We start from the raw sequence: 13,963 nt of genomic DNA, 5'->3' as shown, positions 1-13,963 counted from the left end.
TGTGCCTTCTCTCTCCCCTCTCAGTCTCTCTCTCCATTCTCTTTCTCCTCTCCCTCTGTATCCCATCCTTTCTCTCTCCATCTCCTCTCCTATTTTACCTTGTTCCCTTGTCTCCATCCTGCCCTCTTCTTCCTCTCTTCTCTGGATTGGCTAGTTGATTGGTTGATAGACTGATTGATTCATTTCTCTCCCTCCTGGTTCCCAACAGACTTCTAGGAATACATGAAACTCGAGGTCAACAATGATCCAGTCCAGGGTTCTCGGGTGGTCAGGTGGTCAGGTGGTCAGGTGGTCAGGCTCAGTCCAGGAACTGAGCTCTGCATTCCCCAAAGAAGAGGGCTGCTGGTCCATCAGAAGACCGCCTACCAAGAGGGTTTCTCTCCAGAGCACTGTAGGTAAACACTGTAATAGGAGACAGTGAGATGTGTCTCCCAGCAAGTGTCTGAAGGGCAGCACCCTACCTTCATGTGGCCCGTTGCAAATCAAACTGTTGGCTTCTAAGGTTACCCAGGGGACAGCCAGGTCAGAATTACCTGGGCAGCTTACTGAAAATACAGATCTCCAGGCTTAGCCAAGTTACTAAACTGGATTTTCCAGGGCTGGAGCCCCAGTATTTATATTTTTAACAGGATCCCTGGGGATTTCAATGGACTGTGGCAACTAAGGAAGCCAAGCAGGGCAAGGGCTGGAGAGAGGGGAGTTCTCTCCCTCTGTACTCAGCCATTCACTATTTCCTACTGTGCACCAGGCAGTGTGCTCACAGCTGGGTACCTATGGTGAAGAAAGACAGAGTGCCTGCCCTGTGGAGCTCACTCTGCCACGATCTTGACCCAAACCCTAATGCTCCTACCACGCCCCATGCAATCTGGCCCTGCCCATCCCCCCCCCCCACCTTCCTACCACTGGACTGCTCATGTTAGCTGCACTGGCCCTCATCTGGCTCTGTGAACACTCTGCACTCTTCCTACCACCCATAATTTTCCATGGAGCTCTGTTCCACCTGTCTGGCACTCACCCCTATCCCCACGCCCATGCCAACTTTGCCTTGTTAAACTCATTCATCCACTGGAAACATTGGGAGTGAAATGGCTGAGAAGCTAGCTTGCAAAGCCAGAGGGCCAGGGTTCAAATCCCGACCCTGCTACTTACTAGCTGTATACATTGGACTCTACTCAATATTTCTGAGCCTCAATTTCCCAGTCTGTAAATAATGATTGGTCATTACTTCCTCAAGGAAGCTCTGACTCTTAAAACCACTTCGAGTTCCCTGTTATAACTTCTCTTAGCAGCCCTTGCTTCTTTGGGATAGAGCTTAAAAGTGTTTGTAACTACGTTTCCATTTGTGTAACTACCGGAGTCATGTCTGTCTTCCCCACGAGAGCAAGGACCACTTCTACTTTGTCCTCGCCACTGGGACCACAATGCTTGACACTTTGTGGGAGGTAAAAATGTTTGTCATGGGAGCCAATGAAAGAATCAAGTGTAACCCTCTTCAAGCCAGACCATTTTTCCTCCTCCCTGAAGTCAACATCAGCATGAGTCACAGTCAGAAGAACATTAGTCTTATACCCAGAAATCACGAGAAGGCAAGTTGAGGCTTTATGTAGTTTCTTGGGAGAATGCCAGAAGTATGGGTTACATCCATCACTCAGACCAAATATCTTTAAATCTCTCCAGCTCTGCCTCTGGCCTGCTCTAGCCTCTCAGGAAAATGGGCCAGTCTAGGCCAGAAGCCCAGACTGAGATGCTGCTGGTCATTTTTCTCGTTGAGGGATCTAGAGACGCTCTGGAACCTTGTGCTCTGGAACCTTCCTTCTCTAAGGGAAGGATTCCCTGGCCTGCCATGGGAAGTATGAACCCCTGAAAGACTGGTAGACAAAGAGCTCTCAGTCCCCTACCTCCAGGCTCAACCAGCCTGTCCTGAGGTCCCCTTGGAAGGGACTGAGGGAGGAGCCCCTCCCCTACCATCTACTGTATAAACCAGCAATAAGGAAAGACAGGATGAAAGGGGTGCCTTTCATCCCCTTTCATTACAGATAAACCTAGAGTCCATACAGTCCTCACAGAATGTCTGTGCTATAAGGGAGTTGACAAAAAAGAAATATACTCTGAGCCTTCAATAAGTTTCTTCCCTTCCCTGAGTTTCAGCTTGTCCATCTGTGAGAGGCTGCTAGACTCCCTTCCAGCTGGAAACCAAGATGGGGTCCTCATAAACCTAGAGCAGCAAAAGAAATTGGCCTGGGACTTTGGGACGTGGAATTAGAGAGGACCAAGTCTTCCCTGGGGTTGGTCACATTTCTGGGGCAGGAATACATGAAGATGAGAAGGCTCCTAAGTGACCAGAAGCCTAGGATGGCTTTTGTCAAAATGTATGTGGCACAAGAGTGCCTCTAGGTGTAGTCTTAACCACATATCACCTTTCTTTCCCATTGCCCTCAGGTAGCTTGCCCAGGACACACGTTTAGGCTGCTTAGTATTGATGATACGCATCCAATCTCCCTCACAGGGCTGTAAAGACCCCCACAGTCAGTAAGCACATTCATTTTGGGGCGCCTCATGGAGCCTGGTTAAGCATCCGACTCTTGATTTCAGCTCAAGTCATGATCTCACAGTTCATGAGATTGAGCCCTGCATCAGGCTCTGCACTGACAGCAGGAGTCTGCTTAGGATTCTCTCTCCCTTTCTCTCTGCCCCTCCCCTGCTCTCTCTCTCTCTTTCAAAACAAATAAACTTGAAAAAGAAAAAGAAGCACCCTCATTTTTGCAACGCTGGTAATGGCAGGGGGTGGGGAGGTGCTGTAACCTGTGTGCCAATGGATGCTCATTAAATGTCTGCTGACTTGATTTTTTTGAAAAACCGACTTCAGCACCTGCTGGCTGTGTGATATTGGGCAAGTTTCTTTACCTTTCTGAGCTTCAGTTTTCTCATCTGTAAGACAAAAATAAAAAACATACATACCTATGAGGTCATTTGGAGGATTATATAAAGTTATGCATGTAAGATGTTTAGCTCTACATCTATCACAGACAAGGTTCTCAAAATGTTAATACTTAATAGTATTAATCGTGGTAGTGAAGATGGTGGTGATGGCGGTGATGGTGGTGAAGATGACGGTGGTGATGGTGGTGATGATGGTGATGAGGATGATGGTGGTGGTGGTGGTGATGGTGATATAGGTGGTGATGGTGACGGTGGTGATGAAGATGATGGTGGTGACGGTGGTGATGGCGGTGATGAGGATGGTGATGGTGGTAATGAGGATGATGGTGGTGATGGTGGTGATGGCGGTGATGGCGGTGATGGTGGTGAAGATGGTGATGAGGATAATGGTGGTGATGGTGGTGAAGATGGTGATGAGGATGATGGTGGTGATGGTGGTGATGGCGGTGATGGTGGTGATGGCGGTGATGGTGGTGATGGCAGTGATGAGGATGGTGATGGTGGTGATGAAGATGATGGTGGTGATGGTGGTGATGAGGATGGTGATGGTGGTGATGGTGGTGATGGTGGTGATGGTGATTTAGGTGGTGATGGTGAGGGTGGTGATGAGGATGATGGTGGTGATGGCAGTGATGATGGTGATGAGGATGGTGATGGTGATGGTGGTGATGGCGGTGATGAGGATGGTGGTGGTGGTGATGAAGATGATGGTGGTGATGGTGGTGATGGTGGTGATGAGGATGATGGTGGTGATGGTGGTGATGGTGGTGATGGTGGTGAAGATGGTGATGAAGATGACGGTGGTGATGGTGGTGATGATGGTGATGAGGATGATGGTGGTGGTGGTGGCCATGATGGTGATGAAGATGATGGTGGTGATGGTGGTGATGAGGATGATGGCAGTGATGGTGGTGATGGTGATTTAGGTGGTGATGGTGACGGTGGTGATGAAGATGATGGTGGTGATGGTGATGGCGGTGATGAGGATGGTGATGGTGGTAATGAGGATGATGGTAGTGATGGCGGTGATGGCGGTGATGGTGGTGAAGATGTTGATGAGGATGATGGTGGTGATGACGGTGATGATGGTGATGAGGATGGTGATGGTGACGGTGGTGATGGTGACGGTGGTGATGAAGATGACGGTGGTGATGGTGGTGATGATGGTGATGAGGATGATGGTGGTGATGGCGGTGATGGTGGTGGTGGTGGTGATGATGGTGATGAAGATGATGGTGGTGATGGTGGTGATGGCGGTGATGAGGATGGTGATGGTGATGGTGGTGATGGTGGTGATGATGGTGATGAAGATGGTGGTGATGGTTGTGATGAGGATGATGGCGGTGATGGTGGTGATGGTGATATAGGTGGTGATGGTGACGGTGGTGATGAAGATGACGGTGGTGATGGTGGTGATGATGGTGATGAGGATGATGGTGGTGGTGGTGGTGATGGTGATATAGGTGGTGATGGTGACGGTGGTGATGAAGATGATGGTGGTGATGGTGGTGATGGCGGTGATGAGGATGGTGATGGTGGTAATGAGGATGATGGTGGTGATGGCGGTGATGGCGGTGATGGTGGTGAAGATGGTGATGAGGATGATGGTGGTGATGGTGGTGATGATGGTGATGAGGATGGTGATGGTGACGGTGGTGATGGTGACGGTGGTGATGAAGATGACGGTGGTGATGGTGGTGATGATGGTGATGAGGATGATGGTGGTGATGATGGTGATGAGGATGATGGTGGTGAAGGTGATATAGGTGGTGATGGTGACGGTGGTGATGAAGATGATGGTGGTGATGGTGGTGATGAGGATGGTGATGGTGATGGTGGTGATGGTGATTTAGGTGGTGATGGTGAGGGTGGTGATGAGGATGATGGTGGTGATGGCAGTGATGATGGTGATGAGGATGGTGGTGGTGACGGTGGTGATGAAGATGATGGTGGTGACGGTGGTGATGGCGGTGATGAGGATGGTGATGGTGGTAATGAGGATGATGGTGGTGATGGTGGTGAAGATGGTGATGAGGATGATGGTGGTGATGGTGGTGATGGCGGTGATGGTGGTGATGGCGGTGATGGTGGTGATGGTGGTGATGAGGATGGTGATGGTGGTGATGGTGGTGATGGTGGTGATGGTGATTTAGGTGGTGATGGTGAGGGTGGTGATGAGGATGATGGTGGTGATGGCAGTGATGATGGTGATGAGGATGGTGATGGTGACGGTGGTGATGGCGGTGATGAGGATGGTGATGGTGGTGATGAAGATGATGGTGGTGATGGTGGTGATGATGGTGATGAGGATGATGGCGGTGATGGTGGTGATGGTGATTTAGGTGGTGATGGTGATGGCGGTGATGAGGATGATGGTGGTGATGAGGATGGTGATGGTGGTGATGATGGTGATGAGGATGATGGTGGTGATGGTGGTGATGAGGATGATGGTGGTGAGGGTGATGGCAGTGGTAGTGATGGTGGTGTTGATGGTGGCATTGGCAGTGGTGACGACTGTAGTGGTGGTGATGGTGGCGTCAGTGATAAAGAGGATGACGCCATGATGGCAACAAGTCAGCTCAGCTTAACCCAGCTGGCCTGTCAGCTCCCACTGGCCCCTTGAGTCCAGATAATATTTGGCAAAGCAGGTACTTGAAACCCTGACAAGGCCTTTTGGCCTCAAGAACTGCCACTGAGGTGGCAACAGAAAGCATACAGCCACGCTCAGTAAGAGGTTGGGATGTTTCATATGGCATGTTTTGCCAACAAAAGGTGAAGGTAGTAATTTTGAAAGGAATATCTGTGCACTTGAGCTACTAAACAACCATTTAACACAGTGTTCAGCAGGGACGGCAAGACACGTGGGCAATGAGAAATACGTATCCATTACACCCCAGAGGATGGCTGACGCCTGTGTGGATCAGGGACTGAATCCCACTCGTCTGGGAAAGGGGCTGCCTATGGAAATAAACCACAGACCTTTGTTGAGCACCTGCCGGGTGCAGGGCTGGGCTCTGCAAAGGGGTACAGTTGAGTATGGAACCCAAATGTTACCTTGAAAAGCCAGGTGTGGAGAAAGGAAGCAAAATATAGAGAATAAAGATGCTGGTGTCTGTCCATTCATTCAACAAACCTGCACTCAACACCTGGAATGTATTGGGTCTATGGGATGTACTGGGAATACTAAAATAAAAGAAGGCTCTGTTCTCAAGGAGCTCCCTGCCTGGTAAGGAAAACAGAGTAAATAAATACTCGCAAAAGAATGGGCTCCAACCCATACAATGGCCTTCCCTCACAGAGGACTCACTATGTGCCAGGCACTGGGCCCAGGGCTTTACTTCTGTCATCTCATTACATTAATCTTACCATGAGCCTGTGAAGTTGGAGCCATTAGGATCCCCACTTTGCAGAGAAGCAGCCAGGGAGCCACAGAGGGGAAGTCACTTGCCCTAAGTCACAGAGCTCCTAAGTGGAGGAGTCAGGATTTGAGTCTGGCTTTGAGGCTTTTAGGAACCCTCCTGGCCTAGGAGATAGGGGGCCAACTCTACTTGGGGGATGAGGCAGGGGGGTTCAGAGGAGACCACTGAGCCGGGTCACAAAGAATGAGGAGAACTATGCCAGGAGCTGGGATGCAGAGGGCAGGCAGGGCATGGGCAGAAAAAGGCTTTCTAGAAGTAGCCACAGTGGGAACAAGGGCGTGGAGTGAGAAAGCAGGTAGCATTCCCAGGGGACAGTGAGGAGAGCAATGTGGCTGGAAAATTCCTGCAGACAAAGGGGAGTTGAGACTGCTAAGTGAGGGGCAGGGCCAGGTGCAGATCCCTGGTCTGAAAGCAGGGCTACTGGGAGCCTCACACAGCCTGTGCTGAGCCCTGCACTCCTACTGGGCAGTGCCTCCTTGCCCTCCCAGCATCTGGCCCTTAAGAAAGCCAAATCCTTCCTGGGCACCAGCTTAAAACTCCACTTTCAGGTACGGCTGATGTGGTGGAAAGAGCACAAATCTGGGCTAGAATTCCAGCTCCGACCCAACTTGGGGCAAGTGATCTAACCTTTCTGAGATTCTATTTTCTCACCTATAAAATGGGCTGATTTATAGCTACCTCACTTTTGTAAGAAGTAAACAGTATGATACTACTAAAAAGAAAAAATGCTAGCCTAAGGTCTGGCAGCTGGCAGTTCCTAAATAATAGATCTTTTCTTTCTCTCCCCTTCCTTCCTTCCTGGTTTCTCCTGTTCCTAAATAACATGGAAACCACAGAGCCTCCTTTTTCTGAATGTCCTGATCTCAAATATTCTGTCCTTTTGTCCCGACAAACCATCAAAGATACCAGGAATCCTAAAGTTTCTACATCCGAATCATGTTCTCCAGAATGTGCAGCCTTCCTAGAATTCCTTTGTGGGTGCTTGGGGTTCAGAATATACCTTCCCCATTTAGGGAGGATGCAAGTTTAACACAGGTAATGTGGGAAGATGCTTGCCACATTCCCCAGTGTTCTGTCTATCCTTAGATTAGAAATAAGTCTAGGGGATGGGCGCCTCAGTGACTCAGTCAGTTGAGCATCCGACTCTGGCTCAGGTCATGATCTCACGGTTTGTGGGTTCAAGGTCCACGTGGGGCTCTGCACTGAGTATGGAGCCTACTTGGGATTCTCTCCCTCTCTCTCTGTCCCTCCCCCCTCAAAATAAATAAATAAACTTTAAAAAAAAAGAAAGAAAGAATCTAGGGACACCTCGGTTGAGCATCTGACACCTGATTTCAGCTCAGGTCACGATCCTAGGGTCATGAAATCGAGCCCTGCATGAGGCTCCACATGGAGTGCAGAACCTGCTTGGGATTCTCTCTCTCTCTCCATCTGCTCCTCCCCCATTCTCTCTCTTTCTCTCAAATAAAAAATTTATAGGTGCACCTGGGTGGGTCAGTCAGTTAAGCATCCAGCTTCAGCTCAGGTCATGATCTCGTAGTCCATGAGTTCAAGCCCCGCGTTGGGCTCTGTGCTGACAGCTTGGAGACTAGAGCCTGCTTCAGATTCTGTGTCTCCCTCTCTCTGCCCCTCCCCCACTCATGCTCTGTCTCTCTCTCTCTCTCTGTCAAAAATAAATAAACTTTAAATATATATGTGTGTGTGTGTGTGTGTGTGTGTGTGTAAATTAAGAAAAGAAATAAGTCTAAAATACTAAAGACAGATGACGTTGGTTGCTTCTGGAAGGTGCTAGATGCAGAGGAGATCCTGAGGAGTCCCCTACCTGGGTCTGAGAACTGGGAGGACACAATGTCCCCATCCACCCCTTCCCTGAGCTCCAGATGCTTCTACCAACTGCCACTGGGATGCCTCAGAGGCAGTGTAAACTCAACATGACCATAACTCAGCTCCTGCTTTTCATCTTCAAGCCTGCCAGTCCCAGATTCACTGCCACGGCCCCAAGGCTGTTCAGATATCAAGAGGGCGTTGCCAACACCCCTCCCCCTACCGGCCTCCTACTCACCTATCACTGAACCTGGTCTGTGCCACCACCTGGTGGCCCCATGCCTCCCCTCCTCTGCATCCCCACCCTTGTGACCTAAGCCAGGCCCTAGCTTTCTCCAGCGACAATCCCACCCTCCTGCCTGGTGATCCTGCATTCATCACACCCATCCTTGCAAAATGCAAACCTGCTTATGTCACTTCCTGGGTTGATGGTTCCTACTGCTCTTAGAATAAAGGCATCAGTGCTTTAAAGACAACCTTTCCTAATGGGTCAGAAGGGTCCTGTGGGTTGGCCCCATCTTCCTGTCTATTCTTACTTCACACCCCTCTCACTCAGACAGACACAGCACCTTCCTCTCCCTTCTGTACACTTGCTCTGCTCCTTCCCACCCCAGGGCCTTTGCACACGTTTTTTTCTTCTCCCTGAAAAGCTTTTCTAGCCCCTGTTACCTAAATAGCATCTTGTACTTAACATCTCAGCCAAAGAATACTTCCTCCAGGAAGTCTTCTGTGACTTTCCAGACTAATTCTGGGTTCCCATAAAGCACCACATATCTCTATGGAGCACTTATCACAGTTGTGATTGTGCATTGATTTGTGTGGTCATTTGATTAATGCCAGTCTCCCCAGAACTCCCCAGAGGCAAGGATCGTGGCTGGTTTTGTGATTCCAGAACAGAGGGCACTGGTACATCTTAAGCACACGACGAATAGAACAAAATGAACGAATGCCATGATGCTTCTCCAGGTGCACACCCTCCACTTCCTGATCTTCTGTAAACCTTAGACTTCTACAAAGGCAGATGGAGACATTGAGAGGAAAGGGGACCTGTCAAGTCACAGAGCAAGTAGACATCTGGGCCAGGACCAGGAGAATCCAGGCTCCCTGACTGGGACACCCTCCCCACCTGCTGACTTGGGGGTTCAAGCTCCACAGTGAGGGGAGGGATGCAGGAAAGACTGTCCTAGAGGACCACAGAAGGGAAGAACTTTATAGGCTGGTTTTCTGCACACCTGGGCTCTAATCCAGGCTGCAAGCACCCTGGCGAGAAAAATGTGTTTTTCCCGTGTTATGCTGGGCCCTGCCGACACCACATGCAAATGTATGCAAATTATGTGCAAACACAGTCTCTGGCTTGGATGAGAGAAACCAAAAACCTGGTACCAGGGGGAGCCATCTGAGATTAGACGAAGCTGGCAGGCCCTTCTGACCATAAAGTTCTGACGCAACCCGTTGGCTACACAACTAAGGATGGGGGGCATTAGCAGGTGTGAGCATCTCCTCCAAAAAATCCCCTGCCCTCCTGTCCTCCCATCAACTCCGGGGGACTTGGGTGCTGGGAACTTAGGGCTATTTTTCCAGGAGTGGGGTCACCCCCCTGCCCACCCATCCTCAGCACAACTGTAAGAAGGGTCTGCTCGGAAGGCACACCTTTTGGAGGAGTCAGTAGAGGCTCCTTATGCCCTCACTCAAGTGCACCCCAAAACAGAGCCCGTGGCCCCACCTTCAGAGACAGAACTTGTGGGTCCAGAAGGGCCCTCACCTTTTGCTTAGCTGATGCATTCCTATCGCTCGAGACTCAGCTCAAGGATCCCCTGGGAAGCACCTCCCCCACCCCCTCACTGTCCCCAGTTGGCATGGACCTCCGCCCTCCTTGCGTCTCCCTGGATGCCGTCCAGCAGAGCGCAGCCCCCGGGGGAAGGTTGCCGTGTGAGGATCTGTCCCTCCCACTGGGCTGGGAAAGCCTTGGGAGCTCATGACCAAAAGTGGGGGGCAATCTGATGTGTGAATGAATGAATGTGAATGAGTGAATGTGAGTGATGGGGAAGAAGGAGAGAATAAATCGAGCATCGCTGATCTCTTCAGGGAAACCCTAGAAGGTCTGGGAGGCTGGACGGTGGGGGCTGGGTAGATCCGGCCTCTAGTCCCAAGGTACCCCTGAGGCCTAGTCCTGCCTTGGCTGACACCTTCCACACCTCCTGCTCCCCTTCTCCCATCCCAGGCTCGGCCTAATCGGCTGTCAGCACCAGTCCTTCGTCCAGAAAGTGAGCTGTTCCTTGAAACCTCATGGCCCATGATTAGATCTATGGCAGCTTTCTAAGCAGCTCAGTGGTTTCCATGGCAACCCAACTGGTACCCAACTGGCAGCAGGCCACCTGGAGGAGAGGGAGGGAGGAGGGAGACAGGTGTGGGGTGCTGCTTGAGGCAGGGAGAGGCAGACAGGATGGAGACGTCAGGAGAGGCCTGGGGAGAGGGAGGGGCCCATGTTACAGAGACCTGTGATGTGTGGGGGTGAGCTGGGGAGGTGGGGCGCAGGACCCAGGAGAGGTCAGACAGGGGCAGGTCCGGGAGGCCGCAGGGGCTTGCGAAGCTGGGGGTGGGTGGGAGAGCGGAGCTGGGGGAGACGGACGGAAAGCCAGGAGTGATGGCAGAAGGCAAAGAGAGCCTGAGCAGGCTGAGGAAAGAAGCAGGAAGCCAGAGGCCCACACACTGGGGAAGCTAAGGCAGAAAATGCCCTCCGGCCTGCCCACACCTGCCCGGTCCTGGCACAAGGTCAGCCACCCCCCACGAGGTCCATCTGCCTCTGACCTCAGCCCATCTCCAGGCTGGGGGTGAGGGGCCTGGCAGAAGAGAGATCTACTTGACCTTCAAAAGGCAAAAGGGCCTCTTCAAAAAGCCCCCACGTGGCTTAAGTGCCCAGGTTCCTGACAAGGCTGCCTAACGTGCAGCTGGGACTCGGGCAAGCAATGATGCTGGCAAGAAACGCAGTGGGCCGGCAGCAGGCCTCCAGCGGGCAGGGTGGCCTGAGGCTGCCTGCCAGAGAGAACGACCGGGGCGGGGCAGGAGATGAGGCCTGGGGTCGCTTTGTCAGGATGAGACAGCCATGAAGAGGTGCCGGGCTGGGGGTCAGAAATCCAAGAACCGCCCCGTCTCTCTGTCCGGTCTTAGACTGACTTGAGTCACTTCTTTGCAAAAACGGTTTGAGTCAGATTAGGCACCTGGTGGGAGTCCTTCAGGGATGAGGGACAGGAGCCCAGCTCAAAGTGGCTAAAGCCAGAACAAAATGTATTTGCCCACGACATTGAAAAGTCCAGTGGCTTCAGGCATGGACCAGGCACTCGAGAAGTGTCCCAGAGGATGCCTCTCCCCTTCACTTCCTTCTTGGCAGCTTTATTCCCAGGCCACCCTTCCCCGAGGCAGTACAAGGTCACCAACGGCAGCTCCAGGCTTACATCCTAGTTCAGCAGGAGACTCTCTCTACCGGTGCCAGCAAAAGTCTCCGGGCTGATGCTCACTGGGCAGGACTGGGTCCCCTACCTGTCCCCGAGTAATAACAGAGTGACAGTGAACCCTCCCGCAACTGGACACACGCCAGGGACTGCTCTAGGCACTTTGCATGTATAAGCCTATTCTGTCCTCAAAAATGCCAGGACCCCTCTTATTTCCACTTCACAGATGAGGAGACGGAAGTACAGGAACCTTCTATAACTTGTCCATGGCTTGTGGCTGGTGGGGCTGGATTCCAGCCACCCAGGCAGTTTGACCTCAAGGTCCACATCCTCAAATGCACAGGGTCACCTAGAGGGCTTGTGGAAGCAGGCTCCCGCTTCCAGGGGTTTCTGCAGACCACGCTGTCAGTAACACTGAACTACCCCCAGATGCTTCTCATGAGCCGCTTGGCTCAGCTGCTGGAACCAATCACAGTGGCTGTGATTTGCCACACGTGGGTCCCACAGCCAACCCAGGTGTGGGGGACGTGGGGGCCAGTACCTAAGTCACATGGACCCAAAATGAGGAAGGCAGCATAAAGGACGTAAAGAGTTTCTGTAATCACAAAGAAGGGATGTTTGGACAACTTGGTACCCTCCCCGTGCCTCAATTTCCTCATCTGTGATTTGGGGATGTTAACAGTTCCTGCCTCGTGGGATTACTATGAGAATGAAATTAGTCAATACCTGTAAAGCACTTAGCTCGTGCCTGGAACATAGTGAGAACCTGATGAAAATTAGATACACACTCCATGCGCATTAGCACGAACACACACACACACACACACACACACACACACTGATACTTGTGAACAAGAACATAAAAGCACCCAGTCCCACACTTGCAAATACATGTGAGCATGCAAACACATCCAGAACATACAACTTCGAGCACGTGAGCATATGGAACACCTCAAGGACACACGTGAGGACACAGATGTGAACACAAAAGGACACGTGCCTTAAGACCTTTGCACACACGGTAAGCTGGCCCCCTCAGTTTGTTCTTGTGGATCCTCTCCGAGTCCACTGCTGCTGGCTGCTCCCCCAAGTTAGGTCTCCTTGTGGGTCTCAGAGAGAAGAGGCAGGTCGGGGACAGGACCACATCAGAGCCAAGAACCAGACATTTAAATCCGTCACAGTCAGATTTGTGACCATCTCCAACAATTACTTCAACAATAGTAGGGTGACCTTGAGTGAGTTGCTTAACCTCTCTGAACCTGTTTCCACCTTCATAATAACGTGGGGATGACACATACCTATTTCCAAGGGTTGTAGTGAGAATTAGGTGTCTGGGCTATAGGAAGTACTCAATGAGAGGTGGCTGTGTGCCTGGTTTTAGTATAATAAGCATCTCTAGTTTCTGGATGGGCTTCCAGACGTGGGAGGGAATCAGTGCAAATTTGCACAAGTAGCTGGGATGGGGTCAGCCTTCAAAGCCGCAGCAGAACCAGGTTCTCTATCCCGCCACCAAGACAGTGGGAGCAGCTACGATGCCGACTCACTGTCCCCTCCCAGAGCTGCAGCGTGCCCAGCAGGGCTGAGAGCTGTTGACAGTGTTCCCTGAGGCTCAGGGCTTCCCCCTGCAGCTCCAAGTGGCAGGGCAGTGTTTAGAAATTACAACAATCTGTAATTTGTGTTCAGTGATCTGTGTAAATGTATAGGATCCATATTGGCTGTGGGCAGACACGATTTGCTTTGTAGAATGGCCTTCTTGGTGGGCAGGCAGCAAGGAGCAAGGTCTGAAGTCACCCGTGACAGCTTCACAATCAAGGACAAGAGCGTGTTAGGGCTAAGACAGCATCCAAGGTAGCGCTCTAAAGTTCTCCACGGCCAGGCCCCGTCCCTGTATAGGCTGCAGCTTGCTACCCCCTGCCACCCTCCCTGGCCGTCAAGCCAAGTGGTTAAGAATTTGAGCATAGGACAAGACCTTGGGCCTAGGGCATCCAAACAGACCTGGAATCAAATCCTGGCTTCACCACCCTCTCCCCAGGTGGCCTTGGGTGAGTCCCAGCTTGGGTGAGCTTCTGGGGCCTCAGTTCCTCCTCTGTAAGACAGAGGAAATAAAAGAGCCTACCTCCTAAGGCAGAGACATCAGAGAGAGATCCTATATGTTGGCGTGTAACAAGTACTCAGTCAACAGCACCTAGGATTTTTCCACCAGGCTGGCCTCCTCACTAGGTGCTCTTCACCGTTTTGGGAGGGCTTTGTTTTTGGTTTTGGTTTTGGGTTTTTTTTGCCCAGAAACAACCACTGAGCCTTGGTTCCAAGACAACCATCTCCCACTGGCAC

At 51.3% G+C, this 13,963-nt stretch overlaps 1 protein-coding gene across 1 annotated transcript; it reads right to left on the bottom strand.

Annotated features, from left to right (window-relative positions):
• Positions 1-3,309: 3,309 nt before the first annotated feature.
• Positions 3,310-9,965, bottom strand: LOC131491305 (basic proline-rich protein-like; the record flags this gene model as incomplete). Its single annotated transcript, XM_058694048.1, has 3 exons — positions 9,946-9,965; positions 9,567-9,647; positions 3,310-5,299 (listed from the first exon to the last, which is right to left on the bottom strand). Coding segments are annotated over exons 1-3 (2,091 nt in total), but the record flags the coding sequence as incomplete, so codon positions are not given.
• Between the last annotated feature and the right edge of the window lie 3,998 nt (positions 9,966-13,963).

This window comes from Neofelis nebulosa, chromosome 2 (genome assembly GCF_028018385.1).
Source record: "Neofelis nebulosa isolate mNeoNeb1 chromosome 2, mNeoNeb1.pri, whole genome shotgun sequence".
NCBI lineage: Eukaryota > Metazoa > Chordata > Mammalia > Carnivora > Felidae > Neofelis > Neofelis nebulosa.
This window is presented reverse-complemented; position numbering and strand designations above follow the sequence as displayed.